We start from the raw sequence: 26,809 nt of genomic DNA, 5'->3' as shown, positions 1-26,809 counted from the left end.
ATGTTTTACAGAACTTCAAAACTAGGCCATTTCCCAGCGTCTTCACATCCATTATATTCATCAGACACGGGATTTATACATAGAATGATGCATCTATGTTGCAATGTTCATTTTCTATCATAATATGACAGTGAGGAAATGAATGATTTAAGGGGTTTTAAAACTAACCGATTCAAATATTACAAGCAAAAAAGAAAGCCATATCGTGTATCAGATGCGATATGTTAAAATTTGGCTTGCCCTTACTGAATGTCCCTTGTGTGTAATATTGCCATAACTGGTGTTTATCCCTGGTCTGTTCCGCGAACGAAAACTGATTTCTTTTAAATTTTACTTTGAATTTAATTTCTTCCAGAATGCCAGGAGTATGGGAAGAGTGTGTTCAGACTAGAAAGTACATTCATACCTGGAGAAAAGGTCAACAGATCTCTTTGCAAAGGGCACGATGGTGTACCATTCATATTAGGAGGCACTGCAGTGAAGCCCATGGAATATCCACATGCGGTAAGTTTATTATTAATATTATTACTATTATTATTATTATTATTATTATATTTGGTTCATTTTGGCCTATTTGGAACCACGGAACTCGTTTCAACTCTTAGATATGGTCTTCTGATTTTTTCTTGCCCAGTATGCTTTTATTTTCTGGCCGTGTGCCTGCTTCCTCCCATCCATTCACTTAGGTCTGGTGGTCACTGTACTCTTTTTCCTTGTGAGGGACAGTGGGAAGACTCCCTCTAGAACGGTCTGTCGGTACTGGGATCTGTTCTCCGTGGTCTAATAGGATCTGCATTTCCTCTAGGTCTGATTTTACTGAGGTGATCCACTTGGTTTGGGAAGCCTTTCCCCTATTTGTCACTGTGAAGATTCTGTTAGCAAGCCTGCAGGGTTTTAAGCATGTCATGCGCCCGTAGAAAGTCAGTCGCATTTTCCTCATACACGTGACTATGTCTTCCTGGTGTTCGTAGAGCTCGTCGTTGTGCCTGATCCTGTAGGTGCCTTTCTCCTCTCTTACGGGTCCTAGTATACTCCTCAAGACCTTCCCCTCTTCATATTCTAGTTTCCTAAGTGGGCCCTTTCGATTCATCAAGAGGAACTCAGGGGTGTAGAGTACAGAGGGGTCTCACTACTGAGTTGTATTATTATTATTATTATTATTATTATTATTATTATTATTATTATTACTCACTAATCGGCCAACTAAGGGCCACGATATGTTTCGTTATTCATTCTGGCGTTTATTAAATTTTCGTTTGATCCGGTAGGTTTTCATTAGCTCGCTGTGACGAACACGGCGTTCATCCGACCACTTTGCACTGGTTGTCCACTCCTCATTTCGGAAAGTGCCAAAAGGCACGATGCTTGTTCTAAAACGCCTCGTTTGTGCGCGTCTTCTACTGGCACGCCCGTTTCTTCGAGGTTTTTCTTGACGTTAACGCGCCAGAGAATTGTTGTTTTGGGTTTTGAGTTAAAATTGTTAAAACTGCGTCTTATCCATGACCTGTGTAATGTGCTGATCAAATTAAAGCCGCCAACTTTTTATTTTAATGGTTTAATTCCATTATATGCTAATAATTCTTCATAATCTGATATTTGATCAGTTTATAATGATGATGACCGGTAAGCAATTACACGCATATAATTTATCCACTTTGCATCATTCCCTAATACTTGTACTTCAAAGTTTTTTTGCATTGTGTCTGCGATCTTCTCTATCTCAGAGTAGATGTATGGATTTTCTTATGTACATTACGTTTTCTAGTTTGAGCCAAGTACGCTGTGGAGAATTTGTCTCTCTTTTTGGTCTAACGCAGTGAGCACACGTTTCTGAAAGAGGACTTTTTTTACAATTTGTTTTACTTTGCACCGACACAGTAGGTCTTATGGTGACAACGGGATAGGAAAGGGCTAGGAGTGGGAAGGAAGTGGCCGTGGCCTTAATTAAGGTACATCTCAAGCATTTTCCTGGTGTGAAAGTGTGAAACCACGGAAAACCATCTTCAGAGCTGCCGACAGTGGGATTCAAATCCACTATCTCTCGGATGCAAGAGAGAAGATAAGACATTCTGACGCTTAGACGGATACAGTGTTGCAATAATGAATTTTAATATTTATAGGAAAGTACCTTTTGTTATATATGTTCAGGGTGGTTTGGAAGGCTACCTCCATTTTTTTCCCGCTTTGGGCGCCAAGGCCTCTGTATCTAGTCCATTTGATTGGATCCAATCAGCAAGGTGTTTAAACTTAAGCACCCGGTTTATTGTTCTTTATTTGGTGTGCAGTTGGGTCGTGTTGTGTTTGATGCTTGACATTACTTCCGTCTTTAACCACACTGATTTCTTCTGCCGCATTTTCTCCGTCTCAGTTCTTACAGGTCTGAATTAAAATAATAATAATTATTATTTCTTTCTCCGTTACGTCTTCTAGGGACCTCCTGATAATTTCAATGCTTCAGCCTTTGTTGTTCCTTCTTCCTCGAATACTCCAATCTGCTCATTATATCTCCTTTTTTTCTCCTCGGACTATTCTAAGCCTGATTTCTTTCCCTCCATTCCTTGTAATCCTTCCATTTTTAACACTTTCTTATTAAAAATCTCTCTTTCGCTCAGTTGCTTCTTCTTCCCTTAGTTGTTTCTTTCCAAATCTTTCTTGACTTTATGAATCCAGGTTGTTGTTGACTTCTTGTTGCAAAGATATTTGAAGATCTGTTTGGTTAACCAGTTGTCATCCATTCTGTATAAATGTCGAAATCATATCAATCGTCTCTTCCGCATTGTATCGGTTATGTTTTCTGTGTTCCGGTACATTTCATCATTACTTCTTGATTTCCAGAGTTCTGTAGTTATTAATGGACCGATTATTTTCCGTATAATGTTTATTTCCAGTACTTCTTATTTATTCTGCTCATAGTTAAGTACTAGACATTCACTCGTTTATAGGAATTCCTGCTTGACTACTATGCTGTAGTGTTGTATCTTGAGGTTTTTAGATAAACAAGTTTTGTTGTAGATATTCGTACTAATACCATATGCTCTTTCCATCTCATGTATCCTTTCTTCTACAGCGAATTTTTCCAAACCATCTTCTTTACTTGTTTCTCCAAAATATTTCAATTTCTTTATCTTCCTTATTCGACCAATTTCTGTTATTAGAAATTCTAGAGCCATTTTTATATTTGTCATAAATTTGGCTTTTTTTACAGAAATTCTTAAACCTGTTCTGTTGGCTGTTATTATTATTATTATTATTATTATTATTATTATTATTATTATTATTATTATTATTTGCCCTAGGAATGCCAACCTTTTTTAAATATCAATCTATACCAACGGAGGCTTACTTTGTGACCACCACTTAATGTCAAGTTTCTGTATATTATTGGAGATATTTGAACAAATAACATTTAACAAGTGATTTTACATTCCTTAAACTCAACTAAAGAGATCTTTCAACAATGATAGAACTTATTTCAACTTCGGCACATTATTAGCTGTCAACCTCTTAATGACTTGCCTTCCACAAGTTGCCAGCTTTGCACTCCAATCCTGTTTTATTGTCGTGCCCAAAATTCCTTCCATAGAAGGAACGACTGACTTCTGCACCCCCTCACTTTTTCTCAGTGCGCTCTTTTCCTGTTACCTCCGAAGTAATATTTTTTTAAAAGATTCTGTAATAGAGTTCACTATTCCATCTGGATGTAGACCAGAGGTGCTCAGTTGGGCGCCCGTTAAGGCTAGCCCCGTGCGGCCGGGCTGACGTGACGTAAACGCGGGCAGCTTACGTAGCAAGCATACGTCACATTGAAGAGAGAGAGTGAACACACTTTGCAGGGAAGAGAGGAGGAGAATTGGCGTTTGAATGTGATTAGGAAGTTCTCCCTTACTACACTGTGAAATGCTGATTGGGGTGCAGTTTTAAAATCAAGAGCTAAAATCTGAAAAAAGAAAATAAATAAATAAATAAATAAATAAATAAATAAATAAATAAAAGCTGACCCTTTCAAGGTATTCCGGATTTATTTATACTGCGCCCGATATAAATAGTCAGTTTTATTTTCTTATATTTATTCATTTAAAGAAAACTGACACATTATAATCTTTTTGTTACTATCTACAAAGGTACAGGGTTTAAGCGTACAAGCTACGATTTACAATTCCTTGGATGGACATGACAGTATTTCCATTTTTTTAAATCCTGTTATTCTATAAGCAAAAAGTAATTTAATTACATAATTGAACAGGTTTACTGCTTGATTTTGCACATTGTTGTCGTATTGTGTCACTTTCTCTGTTCAACGAATTTCTGAAAATATTATTTAAAATTGAACAGGCGTCCGATGATAATAGCTGGTCTCTGAATGGCGAGATGGAGTTTAATCGCGAGTGAGGACATAGATATTTACTACCCAAATTAAAGTACAACAACAATGTAAATATACCTACCTGACAGATATGCAGGGTCTTTCATAAAGAATGAACCGATTTCGAAGGCGTATTGCGCCGTACTCAAGCCACGCAGCGGAACGAGTCGCATTTCGTTACAAAGCGCGTGGTCTCACATTTCTATTAGTAGTCAGTAGAGCGTTCCGCGCTTTCCTCCCCTCCCCTCCCGCGACTCCTCAATGGTGGATTGGTGGACACACTTCTACGGATTGTGCTCTACTCGCATGGCCTTCCAGATCCCCAGACCTCACTCCTTGCGACTTCTTCCTGTGGGGATACGTCAAGGACAAAATTCATGTTCCGCTACTACCCACTACACTGGGTGACCTTCAAGAACGGATAACACGTGTGATCAACTCAGTGGATCGTGATATGCTGCAACGCGTTTGGAAGGAATTGTCCTATCGCCTTTATGTGGTCCGTTCTGCTGGTGGTAGTCATATTGAACGTTTGTAGGATTAAACTTCAACATTAGCCAAGCAGATGTGTCTTAGATTTAATCTTCTATTGCTGACTGTTGGGAAAATATAGCTTGATGAAATCGGTTCATTCTTTATGAACGATTCTGTACAGTATGCTTTCAAATAAACAACCTAACTGATGTTATTCCCGGTAACCATGATTGGATTGTTGGCGAGTTTATCAGATAATTTAAACCCAAACAACAACAACAACAACAACAACAACAACAACAACAACAACAACAACAACAACAACAACAACAACAACGACAACAACAACGACAACGACAACGACAACGACAACGACAACGACAACGACAACGACAACGACAACCTACAGCTTATCCACCTTAACTCCGTTATATTAGAATTGTTTAAAGCACCTCTTAAAATTTAATAGTGTAAATCAGGGCATCTCAGGGTGCATGCGCGTGGTGCATGCACTGTGCACGGTGCAAAGGACGACTTGGCTTGGTTGACCAGAGTGCAGACCCCCACTCCTCGATTTGGAGCAATAGCGCTGTCTCTCTCTTTCCCCACGCCTGTCTCGCTCGCTCCGCCTGTCTCCCTCTCCCCCACTTGCGCCGTAGCGCTCCAAATCCTGGCTGAGTTTAGCCGAGTAGAGCCGAGCATAGCCGAGTAGCCCAGAGACGAAGCGTTGATCCGAGCCATACCGAGCGGCACCGATGCACAGTGCACGGAGCTCTTGCGCCTCGCTCTGCACGCGTGAGATTTTGGGCGTTTGAGAGGCCATGGTGTAAATTGTAATTCATTACGTACATTATAAAAATATTTGAGGTTGTAGGTCTGTATCCGGTGAAAGTACATAAACTGGAATGAACAAAAATAAATTATTTCTTAAAATTTAAATTGAAAATGACGTAGATTTCAGCCCTCTTTCTTTCATTATTTTCTACCTCCATTTCAAACTCGGGTATCGCTGCAGTGATCGAGAGTGACTGGGAGAACTTCGCCCAACCCTGACAGCCTGTGACGTAGCCATGACGTCACTGTGGCTGAATAGCATAAGCTCATCGCCTGCCCGCCTACAGTGCTGGGCGGCCGCGGGACGGAACGCCCAGCTTGAGCACCTCTAATGTAGACCTTCCCTTTCTTTCTCTGGCTACGGGGTCTCTCATATAAACTCAGACAGTACGCACTGTGTTTGTACTCTGCGCTACGTTCCACTAACACATGTATATATTTTACCAAGGTGCCGTAATTTTGTCCAGCATGAAGCTTTTTGACGTGCTGGTAAGTGCACCGACATGTATTCTGCCGTATTTTAGCACCTTGAAAATCACTAGCGGACTGAGCCGGTGCAGAACTGGAGAGCTTAAGCTCAGAAGGCCTGCGTTGTACACTCAAGATCCTTGCATCTCGTGGCCAGAAATATTCATTTCAGACAATAAATAAGTAAAACCCTGCTTACACACTCTCTTTCTCACTGGTCACATCCATTAGACGCGTAACACATGCACACATCGGAAGAGTGAGGGGAGGTGGAGAGAGTGAAGTACGGGATGCCTACCATGAATGAAACACACGCGGAGAGGGACTTGCTTCCCCGCCTGCCCCTACGTCTCCATGGCTTAACAATGAAGAGAGAGGGGAATGAGGGGAGGAGCCACATGGCTCTTTGAAGGCAACAGACGGACTGTGTATGTCATCTCATTGAGGGTCAAATTCTCCAGTTTCTTTGTAATTCTTGTGTGCCAAAGCTGCCTGAAATGTTAGCGGTCACAACCATTACGTCATTATCAAATGGCATCGCGCTCAACCATTGCAAGAAATAACCATAAGCATAATAATAATTTTTATCCTCAACAACTAAAGTAACCTGGCATTAAATAATTACTATCATCAGAGACGCAAGGGTGTTTAGAAAACCGTTCCTATGGAGTTATTGTAGCGCCGATCAAACACTTATACTCCGCCCTGCTTTACTTCTAAATTGACGTTATGGCCGATTTTGGCTCTATCTAGTGGTTATGCGCTGAAACATAGACATTCAACCAATCCCAAGCTGCCATTCATATCGACTTATATCCACAGAGTGTAATGTCGAATCCTAGTTGCCAATTCTAATATTTACATTGTCCACCCCGTAGCGTAACGGTTAGTGTTATTAGCTGCCGTCCTCGGGGGCCCGGGTTCGATTCTCGGTATTGCCAGAAATTTAAGAATGGCGGGAGGGCTGGTATGTGGTTGAAATGGTACATGCAGCTCACCTCCATTAGGGGTGTACCTGAAAAAAGCTGCACCACCTCGGGATGAGGACACGAGTTTACTTTACTTGTCCGACTCGTTGGCTGAATTGTCAGCGTACTGGCCTTCGGTTCAGAGGGTCCCGGGTTCGATTCCCGGCCGGGTCGGGGATTTTAACCTTCATTGGTTAATTCCAGTGGCCCGGGGGCTGGGTGTTTGTGCTGTCCCCAACATCCGTGCAACTCACACACCACACATAACACTATCCTCCACCACAATAACACGCAGTTACCTACAAATGGCAGATGCCGCCCACCCTCTTTGGAGGGTCTGCCTTACAAGGTCTGTACTCGGCTAGAAATAGCCACACGAATAACCTATCTCACTCAGCGTGTATGGTATTCGGTACGGTTCGCGATCTTTTGCATTTTCCTTCAGTAATTGGTATTTTTCATATTACTCTTTATCTCCCTAGTATAGTACAGTATAGCGTTGTTTACAGCTTAACATAGAATAAGTTAGTAAAATACAGGTTTAGTAGTTCATTCTATAAAAATAACTGTAGTTTTATTTACGTCCATGTATTGGTTAATGTACTTAGCTCGTGCGTGTTTACCATGTCGCAGTGTAGTTCGGGAAAGACAAGTGGCAAGAAAGTGACTCTGAGATCAATAGAGTGTTCTCTTTGTAGGCCATAACCTCCTCCCTGTGCCAGCCATTAGCGATTAGTGATGTGTTATATCCTCATTGCCAATTGCCGTAGCCGTGTTGAAACACCGGATCCCGTGAGATCTCCGAAGTTAAGCGACATTGGGCGTGGTCAGGAGTTGGATGGGTTGCCACGCGCTGTTGGTGTGGGGTAAGGGAATGGAGGAGTGGAAAGGAACTGGCCACCCTACCGCACGTAAACTCCGGTTCAGGAAAACCTCTGCGGAGGTTCAAACCTGCCTTCGGGCAGAATAACCTTTACCTATATCCTCATTCTCTTTTATTATTGATGACGTATTCTCCTTTTTAGTGTCGGATATTGTTCGTAAATGTAGTTTTTGTGAATTTGTTTTAAATCCTGATTCATTAGCTTTTCTGTGTGCGATATTACATTTTACGAGCGCTGTTTACGGCGGTCGTATTGCATCAGCTGTTCTAGCGGCAGTAGCACTCTGGCAACAGAAGTAAAGCGATGTTCATTTGTTTTGCGAAACGTCTATTTAGAAGTAAAGCCGTGCGGAATATAAATGGCATATGTATTGAGGCGGGATTACTGTACATTGTGCACACTTCTTCACAATTAAATTACAATAAATTAATTGTTTTCCTTGATTATGAAAAGCTAGTATAGCTAGAATGTTTAACCATGGAAACATCTTAACCAGTTCCCGGGATAATGGAGTTGGGAGTAACCTTTGAGTGGGTAACGATGCAAGCCACACCTCCTAGAAGACGAACATGTGTGACATTGTCTTGCTTGCTTCTCCTTCACCCTCACGGTTGGCGAAAATCTACGCTCAAACGTTACCTGTTTCCCTTTCCACCCGGAATTCTTGTGAGCACGAGTGTAGCATCTGAGTAATCACCTTGGAGTTGTCAACCTCTTCAACCAATAATTACCAATTTGGTAGATTCTCCCCTTGCATATTCTTCTCCTGATGCTTTCTGCATTCAAAATAAATTACTGAACGTGCTGAGACTATTTTTCCTTTTTTTTCAGGCTATTATTGGTTACGACACGAAAGGTGGTAAGAATTGGCTGTGTGGAGGAACCCTCATCAGTGAAAGATTCGTACTGACTGCTGCTCACTGTTTGGAAGACCACTCGAAGGAAGGAGTGTAAGTGTTCAAATACAGTTCTTCAGTAGCTACATAGGTTGGATTAAAATTAATCATATCAAACAATCACCTCTGATCTGCATTTGGGGCAGTCACCCAGGTGTCAGATTTCGTAGTCTTTTCTTAAATGTTTTCAAAGAGGTTGAATATACAGGGCTTCTCATATAAACTCAGACCGAACGCACAGTGTTTGTATTTTGCGCTACGGCAGCTGGCTCACCCGAACTTACGTCACGCACAGTCGCCCTGCTTTAAGTATGTATATAATCTTACCTTATAAAAGATGCTGAAAGTGTCGTCCTTGCTAGGTTATACAGGCATTGTATCTGGTAACCACATTCTGGCTGACACGAGTGAGGTTTGCCACTGTAATGTTTCTGATTTCATTCGTAATATTTTCTTTCAGATTCTCCAATGTTTGGGGATTTGTTCGGTACACTTTTTCTTTCAGTTTACCCCAGAAGTAAAAATCACACTGTGTTAGATCTGGAGAACGAGGGGGAAATAGACCAGCACTGATCATTCTGTCTGCAAACACTTCCGAGATTGTAAGAAGGGAATCTTCTGCTGTATGATCAGGTGCTGAATCTTGTTGAAACCACCCACGCAATTTTTCTTGTCCCGTTAATTGTTGGAAGAATGGCGTCAAAATGTCATCTGCCCTCTGCATTTACTGTCGTCTCGAAAAAAATAGGCCCAATTATCCGTCTTGCACTAACAGCACACCAAACACAAACCTTCCTAACATAACGAGAAACTTCATAAACACCATTAGGTACGGTTTTGCAATGATAACTGTCTCACCTTGTTAACAGCTGACAAGGGGAGATCACGGTGTTCGCATCACCGATTTTGTTCAAACTTTGTAGGTTGGTAGTACTACATCACAAAATCACACTGGCAAAGTAGTAGCGCGCAACTCTTAAAAATTTTCGAAAAAAGCTATTTTGAAAATGTCGAAAAACATCACGAGATGTTTAGCATGCCAGGTACCATCAAGCAAGAGACGGTGGCGAGGTGGTCGAGTGGTTAAGGTTCTCCATTTCAGTTATGAATATGGTGAGTTCCACACTTTGTTTAACAATTTAGCAAGTGTATATATTATTTAAAATGCAGCAGCTTTGCTTCTCATCGTGGGATACATTCCTGTGTGGTGTTTCTCTGGACAATATACTTTTCTTGTAATAACAAGTGCCATAGCGAGTCTTAGTTACCACCTTACATAAATCATTTCTGTTCAAAAAAATGAAAGTTAATATGAGTTTTCTCCCCTTGGAGTATGGCGCAACACAGGACGAAGCGTCTTGGTCAAATTAATAGGAATACGTATTTCCTGCAAATACGAAAATTTGCAAAAAAAATGATTTAGTTTCTTTCTCCACCAACCGACTGAAATATATTTGAATTTCTATTCGTAATATGACGGGTTTCAGAAAGATTGGTTTGTGTTTATGAAACTGATTATTTTTCTTTTCTGGAGCAGCCATTGCTTGCTTGCTCGCTCGTTGAAGTCTAATAATTTGCTCTTGTGTTGCTCAGGAGCGAGGCTAAGTACGTGAGACTTGGCGAAGTGAACCTAGCAGTGGACACAGAGAGTGAAATCCAGGAGTTCAATGTGAAGTCATTTCACATGCACCCGGACTACAAGAGCCCCATCAAGTACAATGACATCGGACTGATCGAGCTGGACAGGGACGCCGAATTCGATGAATACGTACGACCAGCTTGCCTGCAGACATCAAGGGATGATTTCGAAAAAGATTCGATGGTCGTCGGATGGGGCAAAATTGATTATTGTAAGTTGTGTTTAATTTTTTTTATACATGGTTTAACTGCCTAGAATCTGGAACATTGATATAATAGAAAAATATACTCGCTATACATTTGACGTAATTTGATTCAACTACAAACAAACAAACAAACAAACAAACAAACAAACAAACAAATTAATTTCCGTAATTTGGGCGTAAAGGGTTCAAGAAAATTGATCCCTCGAACTTAGATAGAGCATGATAACTATCTCTTCTCTCCCAGGGGGTGTACGTGAGGCTGTGCATTGGTACATCCGCTACCCATGTACAAGGCTTTATTGTTAACCCTTGACCAACGACAGAGTGTTTTCCTCCTCCGCTGCCAGGCACGCGATAGCACCAGTTCTATCCTTGAAAGTCGGTCTGTAGTCTTCGACGGTAAGAAAAGTAGGGTAAGACCAAGACAATGATAATTAGACAGAGTTTTTCAGGGATGTAAAGGTCAGATCCATCCACGATATCGCTCGCCTGTCATAAGAGGCGGCTAAAAGTGGTCCTAGGGTAGGTTCCAAACTTGGGAGCGTAGGTTGGCGACCACAGGGTCCTTAGCTGAGTACTGGCATTGCGTCCACTTACATGTGCCAGGCTCCTCACTTGGACCAAAGGTCGGCATGATAACCATTGAGCCATGGAGCTAAGCTTTACTATTACGAGGAGAGTAAACGGTAAAGGATATGGAAAGTGGAGAGTGAAATCGGTTATTACTTTGAAAATATTAACTCCCGAAAAATCTTTATGCCCAAATACTTCTGTCCGGATATCGATTTACTTCAAATATTTGTCCATATTTTTATATTTAATTAGGTTGAGCATCATTGGAACCAATTCACTCATGACAGGGAATAACAAGATAAGTCAAAAAACTAAAGTTCTCAGGGGAAGCAATTTTTTTGTTTTTAAGCAGTACGAACTCATCATGTTCTTACTTTTACATTCCTTAATAATTTGAAAGTAAAATTTGGCTATTTCTTCAGTATTATGACTAAATGACTTATCTTGTTAGTCTCAAGTACTGTATAGACAGCATTGATCTTAGTAGGTTGATGTAAAAATGAAGAAAACCGAATAAATTAAGTTATCAGGTTTTCCCCGGGAGGAGTGAATTTATGGAAAAGTGCAACACTTTTCTGAGCCTAACCGGAAATAGGGCTTTCGGCATAATTTAGGCAGTTATTTATTGAGAGTTGATTAACATTTTCTTCAAAATTCCGACATCAGAAATCTGACAAATGCCGAAACTTATCAGGATTGCCGCTATATAAACATCGCTAGAAATGTCACTCACCGCTATAAACATAATTTTAGCGTCAAACGACAAACAGAAACCCGCAAGATTTACCGACTTGTCGCTAGAGTCGACAACACTTTCAGTCTCACTTTCGTGGTGTTACAGGTCAGATTTGTCACTGTCCTCAATATCTCTTCTGATTCCGCCATGACTCCGATGTCATAAGATGATGCGAGATGATGTATTCCACCGTTGAAGTCGTAGTCCATTTCGCCCACAAATTTCTCAAGTACGACTGTGTAAAGTATCCATGATATGACGTCCCCTAGCCGCTAGCTTGTGCGTATATCGTGTTCTCTGGACAGCTCCCCCTTGTTCTGTACGTCACCTTGGTTCCGGTTACAGCTGGCATACTCTCACCAAGCTGATTAGGAATACTTGGTGACGTGAGGTTCCCACAGAGAATGAACAAAAGGGTTTTTCCCTAGATATCTTATATTCCAGCAGAAGTCATTTCCATTGTCTCACTGACTTGCCTTTCCCAGTTCATCGGCTCAACTTATGATATTGCATTCAATGAAGTGCAAGAGCAATTCTTCGACAGCGTAGGTCGTTCTTCCTCAGAGAGCCGGTATTTTCTAATGGACAGTTATATAAGAAATAATTTCAAGGAAATTAGAAACGAAAACCAATTTTTCCCTCGCGAAAAATCAAATGATAATAAACATGTCTGATGATCATGGCCGCTCTCCAGCGGATCCTAATTTCAGATGACCACCAGCCATATGACAGTCTGCACAGTTTCTAGGTAACATTGTCTGACATTCATCCACACCTTACATCACAGCCTGCACGGTTGCTAGGTAACATTGTCTGGCATTCATCCATACCTTACATCACAGCCTGCACGGTTGTTAGGTAACATTGTCTGGCATTCCATCCATACCTTACACCACAGCCTGTACGGTTGCTAGGTAACATTGTCTGGCATTCCATCCATACCTTACACCACAGCCTGCACGGTTGTTAGGTAACATTGTCTGGCATTCAATCCATACCTTACATCACAGCCTGCACGGTTGCTAGGTAACATTGTCTGGCATTCCACCCATACCTTACATCACAGCCTGCACGGTTGTTAGGTAACATTGTCTGGCACTCCATCCATACCTTACATCACAGCCTGCACGGTTGCTAGGTAACATTGTCTGACATTCATCCATACCTTACATCACAGCCTGCACGGTTGCTAGGTAACATTGTCTGGCCATCCATCCATTCCTTACATCACAGCCTGCACGGTTGCTAGGTAACATTGTCTGGCTATCCATCCATTCCTTACATCATAGCCTGCACTTATGATAACATTTTCTGACCATCCATCCATACTTTACATCACAGCCTGCACGGTTCCTATGTAGCAATGTCTGGCCATCCATTCATATGACAGCGTGCAGGTTGCTAGGGGTATCCTTCCGTCACGCATTTTGTGATGTTAACTTCCGTAACGCAAATTTTCAGATGACGCCCAGCCATAAGACGTATTTATCTCAATGTATCCTCATTCAGGATCAGGGAACTAAATACATTCACACGTCAAATTGGCGTCGTCTAGCCCGCTTTTCTGCAATGTAAGGGGAGTATCATATCTTAGAGTGGTTCTAACAGGCCGGACCCCTAATGTCTATGCAAACCTCAAAGCAGAACTGTTGTCCGGACTAGCATCTACTTGTTACTTCCTTCAGTAAGAAAGGGTAAAAATATGGCAGTGGTATCTTCCATAGTTTCAGAGATAATGGGTCAAACATGACAGAAATCAGCCTTGTCGGTATAGGAGGGTCTGAACTCACGTTAGGCATTGTCATAAACGTTAAGAGTTTTCCTAGTTACAGTGCTCACTACTATTTGAATATTGATAACATGTATTGCAGTAATTTAACGCTTTGAACTGATAACAGAAAGTTGTGCAAATTAACATTTAAGACGAAAAAAAAAGCGGCGTGAACATTTTAAATTGATTATTGCAATACACGATAGGAGTTTAACGTAAATAACTTAACCACGTCTGTTTACACTACTAAATGTTTTCATTCCTTCCCTGAAGGGAGAGGCGGGCCTCCTAGACGGTGACGCATTCTCTCAGGCCATGAGATTTGTATAGGAGCAAGTGAGAGGGTTGACGGCCCTGGTCTATACGAGGAACAGTCACGTCATTCGTCTTAGTGAAGAAGAATGGAAAACCGAGCTCGATAGCTGCAGTCGCTTAAGTGTGGCCAGTATCCAGTAATCGGGACATAGTGGGTTCAAGCCCCACTGTCGGCAGCCCTGAAGATGGTTTTCCGTGGTTTCCCATTTTCACACCAGGCAAATGCCGGGGCTGTACCTTAATTAAGGCCACGGCCGCTTCATTCAACTTCCTAGGCCTTTCCTATCCCATCGTCGCCATAAGACATATCTGTGTCGGTGCGACGTAAAGCAAGTAGCAAAGAAAGAAGAATGGAAAATCACGGAAAACCATTCTCATGACAGATGCGTAGAGCCATGGCCACCCCTCCTCTGCTCGGTTGGCCGGTCAAAGTGCAGAGCTGTCTGATCACAGATCAGCCGTGGTCACCTGTAGACCCACTCTGTATCTGCATCTTGTTTTGACGTGAAGACCTCTTTCTTTACGGTCCAGCGCTGGGCGTGTACTAGCGCTGAAATGCCCGTCACAAAACGTGACGCTACTTTCACCGCTGATATATTCGTCGCCTCACAAACGTCCAATTTTCACGCGTGCAATACGAGGCGCAGAGGTTCTGTGCGCCGTGCATCGGTCCTACTCGGCTAGGTTGGAACAAGCGTTCTTTCTTGGGGTGACTCTGTTAAGCTCGGCTCAATTCGGCTCGGATTGTAGAGCGCTGCAGAGCGAGTGAGGATGGGGGAGACAGGCGCAGCGAGCTAGACAGGCGTAGGGAAAGAGAGAGACCGCGCTATTGCTCAAACTCGAGAGAAGTGGGGGTCTACACTCTGCTCAACCTAGCAAAGTAGTCTTATGCACCCTGCACCGCGCAGTACACCGCCGCATGCACTCTGAGAGGTAAACTGAACAATAATGTCCCACACGGTCTTGGCTAATAAATGAGATGTTCACTCTGTCCTTCCAAATTGTGGGAATCGTTAAGTGGGATACATCCTATTCCTTTGCGATGCTGACGTATGTTTCCCCATTTTGTAATCGTCACATTATTTGTGAATTTCCTTCAACATTAAAACACTTCCTTTTCTTTCGCTACATCTTCTCAGCGATGCTTGGCTTGAGTATTTCACAGACAGACGAATTTGGAATATATAATCTACTGAAAACAAGAGTTTGAAGATAAGCTTTGCATTGTTGTTAGCAATCTTCAAACGCGTAAAAAACATAAGTCAAAATTGGACGTTATAATCGATACATTTCTCCAAAAATGTGATAAAAATACGCCGTTTTATTCGATATGTCGTAATAATCGATGTCGTTCTTGGGATTTTAAAAAAAAATCTTTGTTTACTAGGATTCAGACGGGATCGTTAGATTTCGACGTAATATCCAATACGTTGTTAAAAACGATGTCGCAATAACTGTTTCAACGTTTTATCTAGTATGTCGTTATAAGCGATGTCGCAATAACCGGTTTCGACGTTATATCTAGTACGCCGTTATAAGCGATGTCGCAATAAACGGTTTCAACGTTATATCCAGTACGTCGTTAAAAGCGATATCGCAATAAACGGTTTATACGTTATATCCAGTAAGTCGTTAAAAGCGATGTTGCAATAAACGGTTTCAACGTTATATCCAGTACGTCGTTAAAAACGATGTCGCAATAAACGGTTTCGACGTTATGTCCAGTAGGTCGTTAAAAGCGATATCGCAATAAACGGTCTCGACGTTATATCCAGTACGTCGTTAAAAACGATGTAGCAATAAACGGTCTCGACGTTATATCCAGTACGCCGTTAAAAACGATGTCGCAATAAACGGTTTCGACGTTATATCCAGTACGTCGTTAAAACGATCTCGTAATAAACGGTTTCGACGTTATATCCAGTACGTCGTTAAAAACGATGTCGCAATAAACGGTTTCAACGTTATATCCAGTACGTCGTTAAAACGATGGCGCAATAAACGGTTTCGACGTTATTTCTAGTACGTCGTTAAAAGCGATGTAGCAATAAACGGTTTCGACGTTATATCCAGTACGTCGTTAAAAGCGATGCCGGAATAAACGGTTTCGACGTTATATCCAGTACGTCGTTAAGTGCGATGTCGCAATAAACGGTTTTCACTTTAAATATGTTGTATATAACGCTAACGTGTATGTTTCACAAAACTCAAGCTCTTCAACCAAAGGGAGTTAAAAAGTGCGGTTTGTACCAAACTGTTCCAAATCGTCCCATTAGTACGGGAAAGATCTTGCATTTATTGAAAAGTAAACGGAAATATATTTATTTTATGTAATTCGTTTCATTGCAAAGCCGCACCAAGATTTGGATTGACCTTGTTGGACAGCAACTGACTCTCTTTTATGATAATCCGGTAGGAAATACTGTATATATAGGAGGATGGGAACACCGCCGCCTCCTCGCTAGGAGGTTCGTGTAAATAGGCAACTCATTGTCGATGAATCTGTGCATTTTCGCACCAGATGGAAAAACAAGGAATGTGATGTATCACTCGTGTTACAATGAACATCATGCATCATGCAAATAAATCGCCATTTATGTAAGCATGTATAGAAATAGTTTGATCATAGGAATCTAAAATTAGAACATATTTACAGTAATTATTACTTTGTTTTGGGAGTGAAATTACAAGAAAATGTTGTAAGAAAAATATAAATAATAAAACAACCAAAAATAATGAAGAAAAATGTTAACAACAAATTGCATAAAATAGAACTAATTAAAAAACACCTTTTATTTATTGAGGCGTAGCAGCGCACGCCGGTTATCAACTAGTTAATATATGATAAAATAAAGAATAAAAATCAATTACGAAATAAAAATTAATTTCATTTTGGACCTTCTCACGCCTTTAAATTTTCGCCGACTTTTAAGAAAATAATTATGATAAATATTTGTATCTTGTTCCACAGGGCAGCCTAAACAGGAGGGTGGAGGTGCTTGGAGCCAGAAGCTGTTAAAGGCAGAAATCCAATGGAGCCCTCACGATTACTGCAAGTCTAAGTATGACAGTCTGTCACCATATGCCACCGCGAAAGTTCTACCTCAAGGTATTTCAGATGACACCATGCTGTGCTTCGGTGACAAGACCGGCAAAAAGGACGCCTGCGGGGTAAGACAGGGTTATTTATTTATTTATTTATTTATTTAAATTATTAATTTTTTATTCATGTATTTATTTATTTATTTATTTATTTATTTATTTATTTATTTAACTCTGTTCATTTAATTAGCTAGAACTAAAATCAAACAAAGAAATAAAAACATAAAATGAAACTTAGATTATACAATGAGTTTCCAAATATCCATCAAGGAGGAATCTTTAAATATCTATGTTAAAAAGTATTATTGCTTGTTTCAGGGAGATTCTGGAGGTCCTCTGCAGTACCAGAGATCCTCACCGTACTGTATGTACACCGTGCTCGGAGTTACGTCTTTTGGTAACCGCTGCGGCAAGCCAGACTTCCCCTCCATCTACACCAGAGTGTCCTACTACGTGCCATGGATCGAGAGCATCGTCTGGCCCAACGAGAACTGACTGAAATAATCCTAATGAACTGATCTTCAATAATGTATATATGATAAAATTAATTAAGTACTTTTTAACGTTACCATAAAGATTGTGTTATCCTTTTATTTATCCCCACCGTCCTTTCGTTGATTGAAACCTAGAACACTAACCTTCGTAATTTTTACGACGGTAGGTAGTAGGAGGGTATAGTTTACTGCAGATGTTCTCAAATATTATGAGATTGTACCCCTCAACCCCCCTCCACGAAAAAATACACTAAATGATAGGTTTTAAAAAATATGAGTACGTAGCTAATTATTAAGGCTTTTTTAAACTGATTATAAATAATTATTATTAATATTCATCGTATATAAGACGAGATTGTGAAAGTAAATACATTTTATAATACATCACAAGAAATTTAAGAGTTTGTGCCGTAATACAATGACAAGAAAGTAACACAAGGTATCCTGTTTGTAGGAACGTTTCACAAAACGCTAGATTTTAGCTCCAATATCCGTGGTTTCCCATTTTCACACCAGGCAAATGCTGGGGCTGTACCTTAATTAAGACCACGGCCGCTTCCTTCCCACTCCTATCCCTTTCCTGTCCCGTTGTCGCCATAAGACCTATCTGTGTCGGTGCGACGTAAAGCAACTAGAAAAAAAACTTCCAAGCGAGGCAGGCTTCACACATACGTATTTAAATTTCTTCTTATTTGACTCCATGTTTCAATTATTCCTCATTTTTTCCCTGAAGGATGCTCGCGTACTCCACTAAAAGTCTCAAGCCTACCCCTAGAAGTACGTGTACCATAGTTTGAGGACCACTGGTTTAGAAACATGATTGTTTTAGAAGTAAGAGAAAACTTCAAATGCTTTTTATTTCCGTAACTTATATTTTCCAGCATTTATGTTCCTTTATCTCAGAAACTATCAAGTGCAAATGTATGAAATTTTCAGGGCTTCATTGTAACACCAAAGTACTCACGCTGGGCATTTCGACCAACGGGCTCACAGCGCTGCGCTGACTGGCAGGCGTATGCTATTCAACCGCAGTGACGTTGCGGCTACGTCACAGGCCGCGGAGTTTGGGCAAGATCAATTTCAATAATATCAGACCTTAATACAAAAACAACATGGCCGACACATCGGTTCAATGTAAACACGCCTGTGATACGTAAACATAAACTTTTGATTATCGTATTGAATTTCTAAGCTGTCAATAATAACGAATAGAATACTTTACTTTGGGTAATAGACCAATACTGTCTAAAAATACCCTATATTTAGATAAGCAATATGTGGATAATACAAAATATAAATATGTTCTATGAACTAGTATGGTAAAGGAAATAGGTAATGTAGGATTGCATTCTAAAATAACAGTCCTGGGGGAATACTTGATGTATTTCAATTCAGTCAATTAATTACCGATGATGCTAATTTAAGGCCGTCGTCCAAGTGGCAGATTACGTATCAATTGTCTACCTAGTCTTTTCTTAAGTGATTTCAAAGAAGTTGGAAATTAATCTCATATGTGCAGATATAATAGGGGGCACCCTTGGTAAATTATTCCAGACCGTAATTCTTATGCCTATAAATCAGTATTTGTTTTTTTTATTTGAATGACCTTTCTATTACCATACGCTTTTAAATAAAATAGCGGGCCGATGACCTTCGATTTTAGGCCCCTTAAAACAACAAGCAACAACAAGCAGTAAATATAATAGCCTACCTCATACAAGAAATTTGTCAGAAACATAACCTTGTCGCGAATTTCAACTCTCTCATAACAATGATTCTGATAATGATCCACCAAACTGTTTCATCTGTTTCACTTCAGATAATCAATAGGAGAATCAATTCGAAGTTCTCTGGTAGAAGATGCATTTTCGTGTAAAGCACTTTAACACCCAAATCGTAGAAACGTAAATACGTACTGTGACAGTATATCAGTTGATACCTTGTGCTCTAATTTAACAAAGCGAATATAATCTTCATTCACAAATAAAATAAATAGCTTTATCACTTTTTATAACCTCACTTTTAAAATACTCAAAAGGTTTAGTAATTGAGAAATGTACTAAGATTGGCACCAAGACAGAGTTTAGACCTTATCCGAAAAGAACAGCTCATCAAGTACACAGAACACATCCTCTCTATTGACAAATTTATCCTCGAATGTTTTAATGCACCGTAATAAATTACTTGTAACTACAAAGTCGTCACGACAAAAACATTACTACACAAACGTTTCCTAACGAAGCCAAACCAACAGAAAGAACTAAACGGATGCTTCGCACATGCGAATGTTTACATTTGAACAAACCGATCGGGGCGCCATTTTAGCTAATATCGATAGCTGCATTAAGGTGTGATATATTGTGGTTAGTCTTGGTTTGGGCGAAGTTCTGAGTTCTCCCAGTTACTCTCTACCACTGCGGCGATACCCGAGTTTGAAAAGGACGCGGAGAATAATGAAAGAAAGAAGGAAGAAATCCAAGTCGTCTTCATTTTACGTTGTAAGAAATAAGTTATTTATGTTCATGCATATTGACCGGATACAATAAAGAGTTGGGCCTACAACAGCAAATATGTTTGTACCATCGTCGCCATAAGACCTGTCTTTGTCGGTGCGACATAAAGAAAATAAATAAATACTTAATTGACCTCCTATACTCTGTTACGATGCCTTTGCTGGCGAGATGTAGTGTTTACAGTGCACTATGTCTTTTGGTATGGGCTATATCAAATTTGTTACTTTCATTGACCTGTCTCAGTCACATCCATGGCTTTGACAATATGAAAGTGACTGAGGTATGAGTGATGCTAGTAATACCATTGCTTATGCAGCCAGTCCCTGTTATGAATGGTGTGAAAATATAGCTCATAGGGTCGGTTGGTGCATGCATTTCAGTGGGCTTGGCAGACTGATATGTAATAGCAACGGCTGGCTCGGTGAGGAAAGCAACGGGAAACTACCTCACTCCTCATTTCCCTAGTACGCCTCTTCAGTGACACCTAGGCTATTTATGACAGCTGTTGGTGGAGCTGCAGAGGATCAAACCAGCCTTCGGGCTGAATACCCAACATACATACTCTTGTTACAGATACTCGCACTTTTCTCCCTCTCTCGTCTTCTTTACTGGCACGTAAAAGAACTCCTGCTGGACTAAATTCCGGCACGACGGCGTCTCCGAAAACCGTAAAAGTAGTTAGTGGGACGTAAAGAAATTATTATTATTATTATTATTATTATTATTATTATTATTCTCTCGTCTTCTAAGCCCAAAAACATATCCATGATTCTATGCTATTACATATAGTGGAGAAAATGTTTCATGCATTGTATGCTGAAAAGGAGCAAATTACGAGATTACTGATAACATGTTGTGATAATAACAAAATTAACGATCATATCAAAGAGGTAGGTATCATTTTCGACCCCACGATACCATTCATTTTAATTTTGTGTGGCTATTTCTAGCCGGGTGCAGCCCTTGTAAGTCATCTGCCATGTGTAGGTAAATGCGTGTTATTGTGTTGGAGGATACTAGTGTTATGTGTGGGGTGTGAGTTGCAGGGTTGTTGGGGACAGCACAAACACCCAGCCCCCGAGCCATTGGAATTAACCAATGAAGGTTAAAATCTCAGACCCGGCCGGGAATCGAACCCGAGACCCTCTGAACCGAAGGTCAGTACACTGACCATTCAGCCAACCTGTCGGAAGACACCAGACTATGTATTTTTTGATAGTGGCTTTACGTCGTACCGGCACAAACAGGTCTTATGGCGACTATGGGATAGGAAAGGGTTAGGTGTCAGAAGGAAGCGGCCGTGGCCTTTAATTAAGGTACAGCCCCAGAATGGGAAACAACGCAAAACCATCTTCGGGGCTGCCGGCAGTGGGATTCGAACCCACTATCTCCAGGATGCAAGCTCACAGCTGCGCGCCCCTAACCGCACCGCGAACTCACTCGGTATTCATGATATAGAAAAGTAACAACACCGTTTGAAGGTTAAAGTACGTGTTAAACGACCAGTACTAAGGGAAGGTAAGTTCTTTTCCGTCCGTGATGATAGCATGGCTAATGTTTTCCGTTCAGGTAGTATGTAGTAGGAGTGGTATGAACAGTCGTGATTTGTACCTGACGCGGGAGCTCCGGACAAGCTCAGCTGCCCGTATGAGAAAAATGTTCATACAGTATATGCATTGCACCTTGACCGTGTACATATTGAGAAAACAAGTTGTGTGAAGAACAGGTTTCTACATTCCACGTACAATTACATCATTCCACATTTAAAACACAAGCGCCTTTGAAGGAGGAGGAAGTATTTTATGTGCCTACAAATAGCTTCAGGGTAGCGATGATACAGAATGACAATGAAAAGTGACCAGGTCATGTGGAGAGGTTAGTGTAGACGTACATTTCCTTATTTTCTGCAAGCAAAGCTAAATGATCGCTACAAATGGCATGAAGGCTCGCTGATGGATTAAGAGTTAATGCGTAGCCTTGAGCTCCGACAAGACGAACTTGGGGTTCACAAACTCCCCGAATCGATTGTGAATGGCAGTAAGCAATTGACCCTGCCGTTATCATCACAACTCCGCAACTCACACTTTACATTGGAAACATGCTATTTCTCGGATAACGCTAAGAGGCATGCGATTTTAAAACAATCTTATTTACTGCACGTACAGTATTTTCTTCGATATCCGTATACAGTGTAGAATACCGCAGCGAAGCACGGGTACATTTGCTAGTTTGTAAATAAAACTGTACACAACTGATAGCATCTCATGTGTGCGTCTTTGTGATTACGATAAAATCATTCTTTGGATTTCGAAGTTATTTTATTTCATTTAGTTGAATATGTCGAATATTATTTTATTTAGTTAAACGAAGATCTCTCGGTTAATTATATTGTGGTTATTAGGCAGTCCAACCCTGTCCAGTTTTGACTGAAGGATATTATTACTCCTAATGATCACGGCTATTGTATACGTACACAAGGAGACAAGAACATACGTCAATGTATTTTTTTATTTACTGCTCATTCTACATTACATTCACTCTTCCGGACATATCTTCATGATTTTAAAATGCTACACATTGTAGATTACTAAAGCCCGGATTTTTATGCAGTAACAGGTTGGATTGCAAATTAATTTGGTTAATAGGAAGTGTCAGCCACCCGCTCTTCCATAGTGTAGCAAGAGTAACATTAATTATTTATGCAAACCCCACAGCACAATCGTTGTGAAGGTGGACTATGCATGGCACTCACTTCAGAAAGTTTGCATTGTAACCTATTAATGCATTAAAATCCGGGCACTATATATTACTTTCGTATTTTATGATGCACATAACACCCAGAGCTCCATCCGCGATGGTTAGCTGGTGTATTTCAAGGGGCCCCAACCACCCTCCCCCCTAACAGGGGGCCCCAACCACACCCCCAACTCAGCGTGGCGATCAACCACAAGAAGAGATTCACCAACTAGTCGAGACATGCGACGCGCAGTTCTGGCACGACGCAATGAATTACCTCTCGAAGGAAGAGAGAATCCATGTAGTATAATATTGTACGCCATGATAGCGCCGCGACAAGCAGAGGACCAACCCCACCACAAACAACATTGAGACCAGCAGGAGCGAAGAGCGGGAGCCCGGACAGGAACCAGGGCCAGCCAAGCCTCAAGATTCATCGCGGGAGACGGAGCTGCACGTTCCGGGGACCGCATTAGGTAAAGTATTGCATGAAAGTAAAAAATGATTACTTTCATACAGGCAAACATACAAAATTGTATAGCGGCCTCTAGGGTACTTATCAGAAGTATCCAGAAAGGCAGGTTTTCGGTCGCCCTGATACAAGAACCCTGGCTTAGACAGGGGCATATCATGGGACTAAAATGTGCAGGATTCACTCTATTCAGTGGAGTAGCAGAGGAAAAACCTGGAGCATGTATACTAGTTAAGGATCATAACGCTTGGGCTATACCAGGCTTCATTACTAGAGACCTTGTAGCAGTTCTAGTGAGATATGAAGAGGGCGGACAGCCAAGAGACCTGGTTGTCTGTTCTGCATATTTCCCAGGAGACTCTGAATCTCCACCCCCGCCGGAGGAGTTCAAGAGACTGGTGATATACTGTAGGAAAAAAGGACTAAACCTCATAGTAGGACGTGACGCCAATGCTCATCACAGCATTTGGGGAAGTAAACACACAAACCGAAGGGGAGAGCATTTCATAGAATTTATATGTACAACTGATCCTGAGATCATGAACATAGGTGACACCCCTACCTTCATCAATAACAGGAGTGAGGGGATCATAGATCTTACCCTGGGTTCCATGGGAATCATACAGGAATTTAAAGACTGGAAAGTTTCTTTGGAGCCTTCCTTGTCAGATCATAGACACATTGTGTTTCATATAGAGGGCTCTTTCGAGATCCCACCTTATAGAAACCCTAGACGAACCAATTGGACGTCCTTCAGGGAGGACGTGAGGAGGGGACTGGTAGGAGGACCCTCAAATATAATTAAGAACAAAGAGGAGCTGGAGCTCAGTGTGAGCTTTCTCACACAGACACTAGTTACCTCTTATGAATTAAACTGCCCAGTCGTTAAGGCAAAAAGAGTAACAGGAAGCTTCAAGTGGAACAGTTATCTTGAACACCTGAGGAGAAACACACGAAGGCTCCGGATTAAATACAGGGAACTTCAGGATCAAGAAAGCCTAGGTTCTTATAAAGAATCGCAAAGAAGGTACAAGTCAGAAGTCAAAAAGGCTTCTAGGAAATCTTGGAGACAGTTTTGTGACTCCATTTAAAAGTCAACATGAAGCGGCAAGGCTTCATAAAATTCTAACCTTGGATAGAAGGGCAAGGCTGGGCTCAATGGAGTCACCTTCGGGTGGATATACATCCACAGAGAGGGAGACCCTGAACTTACTGCTTGATGCCCACTTTCCAGGTTCAGCAGTCACGAACAGTGAAGTACAATTGAGCGGATCCTTCAGACCCGATAGAAGTGGCTGGAAGGAAGCCGAAGAGATTGTTACCCCAAGAAGGGTGAAGTTGGCATTAGAATCTTTTGCCCCCTACAAAAGCCCAGGAATGGATGGGATCTTCCCGGCGCTTCTTCAAGAAGCGGGTGGGGTCCTTATACCATACCTGGTCAGAATTTTTAGAGCCTGTCTCACTTTGGGGTACGTGTACTCCTTGTGGCGTCAGGCGAAGGTAGTGTATATACCCAAACCTAAAAGGTATTCATATACTAGACCTAAGGATTATAGACCCATCAGTCTAACGTCTTTTCTTCTTAAGACATTGGAAAGATTGTTGGATAGACATATCAGGGAGAAAGTATTAAGAGACTGTCCCCTGCATCATCATCAACATGCATATCAACCAGTGAAGTCGGTTGAGGCGGCACTACACCAGCTAGTTTCTAGGCTGGAGAGTGCCTTGGATCAGCAACAACTTGCTATGTATTCCTAGATATAGAAGGGGCCTTTAACTACACATCTTTGGGCTCCATAGAACTTAGTCTAGAGAGAAGAGGAGTGAGCAGGATGCTTATAAAATGGATTATGGCCTCACTGCAGGGCCGTCAAGTTCTGTTTACCCTCAACGCAGTAATGTTGAGAACTAATATACAGGGGGTGTCCACAGGGAGGAGTATTATCACCAACATCATGGTGTCTGGTAGTGGATAATCTACTTACCAGGTTAAATGTTGGAGGAATTTACGCCCAAGGCTATGCAGATGACATTAGCCTGATGGCGGTGGGAAATTTCCCCAGTACGGTTTCTGAGCTCATACAGAGCTCCCTACGTAGGGTCCACGACACGGACTTGTCGGTTAATCCCGACAAGACGGAGCTCGTGGTATTTACCAGGAGGAGGAGGCTAGACAGACTGTCAGAGCCTTTCCTATTTGGGAAAAAAAATAGTTAAGACAACCTCAGTTAAGTACCTAGGGGTAATGCTTGAGGCAAGACTGAGTTGGAAGAAACATATAGACCATAAGGTGGATAAGGCTCGCAATATTATGTGGGCCTGTCGCAGGGCCGTCGGAAAGACTTGGGGCCTAGGACCTAAGGTGGTCCAGTGGCTCTATATTTCTATTGTACGGCCCACGATCACCTACGCATATTTAGTCTGGTGGCCAGGTTCGGAGAGTAAAACTGTGACCACCAAGTTAAACAGTGTCCAAAGACTTGCGTGTCTAGGAATAACAGGGGCACTATATACTGAACCCTTGAACTTACCATTCCATCGTTGGTCGGCCACGGCTGCTACAGTAGAACAATTTAGAACTCTTAAATCTTGGGTCGTTGCGGGAATAAATTCGGTCACGATCTTAACCAAACGATGGGGTTCAGAAGAGAGCCTAACTACTTGAAATGAGGAGCAAAAATGTGCTTACTAACTTTTATTAAATTGAAAGAGCACGATAACATCATTAATTTAATATGCATTCTTATAAAAAATTAAAAATATATAAATTATTGATTTTTCAATGTTCCAAACACAGTCACATTACATACCGTCACTTTGTTTCTTACAATGTCGAAGAGTTGCTTCGGAGAAGCTAATATGTTAGTGGACAGCGAAACTGAAAAACTGAAAAAGGGAAGACCTGAAAACCGGGCACCTATTATTCCAAACAAGAACTGAGAGTTAATCCACACGATCCGTGGAAAATCTGACTTTCAACAAGTAGAGCGCCTGATTTTCTCTCAATTAAGGTTATCCACCAGTCGAATACCCTTAACGGATACGGAACACCCGCCGAATGGACCCTTAATCGAACCAAACTGACTATCAGTTGCTTTGGATAGGTTGCGAAATATTATGGGAAAGCATGGTGTTCACTACAAGTTAACAGCATCATTCACAATTGAAATAAAATCCCACCATGTATTTGTCATTCATGACACCCTTAAGTGATAAGGTAATCCCGATGCTAAACGTGCATCACCCAAAACAGCTGTTCGGAAGGAACCAACAACAACAGGATCCGTGAGGATCTTACGTTATGTCGTTCTAAAGGAACAAAACTGCGAAATGCAGGAAACAATTACTAATCATGCATTTAGA

The 26,809-nt window shown here is 41.3% G+C and overlaps 2 protein-coding genes across 2 annotated transcripts in view; one reads left to right on the top strand and one right to left on the bottom strand.

The window, feature by feature from the left end:
* The window catches only part of LOC136884569 (venom protease), a 49,541-nt gene extending 31,738 nt beyond the window's left edge, over window positions 1-17,803 (top strand). Inside the window, exons 3-7 of the mRNA XM_067156831.2 lie at window positions 356-504; window positions 8,823-8,941; window positions 10,481-10,737; window positions 17,098-17,297; window positions 17,547-17,803. Coding sequence (XP_067012932.2) covers window positions 356-504; window positions 8,823-8,941; window positions 10,481-10,737; window positions 17,098-17,297; window positions 17,547-17,723 — 902 coding nt within the window. The 3' untranslated portion in view covers window positions 17,724-17,803. The remainder of the gene's footprint in view (window positions 1-355; window positions 505-8,822; window positions 8,942-10,480; window positions 10,738-17,097; window positions 17,298-17,546) is intronic.
* Window positions 1-26,809, bottom strand: part of LOC136884021 (uncharacterized) — a 303,309-nt gene that overhangs the window by 136,951 nt on the left and 139,549 nt on the right. The gene's annotated exons all lie outside the window — the stretch shown is intronic.

The sequence above is a fragment of the Anabrus simplex genome, chromosome 12 (assembly GCF_040414725.1).
Source record: "Anabrus simplex isolate iqAnaSimp1 chromosome 12, ASM4041472v1, whole genome shotgun sequence".
In the NCBI taxonomy this organism is placed as follows: domain Eukaryota; kingdom Metazoa; phylum Arthropoda; class Insecta; order Orthoptera; family Tettigoniidae; genus Anabrus; species Anabrus simplex.
This window is presented reverse-complemented; position numbering and strand designations above follow the sequence as displayed.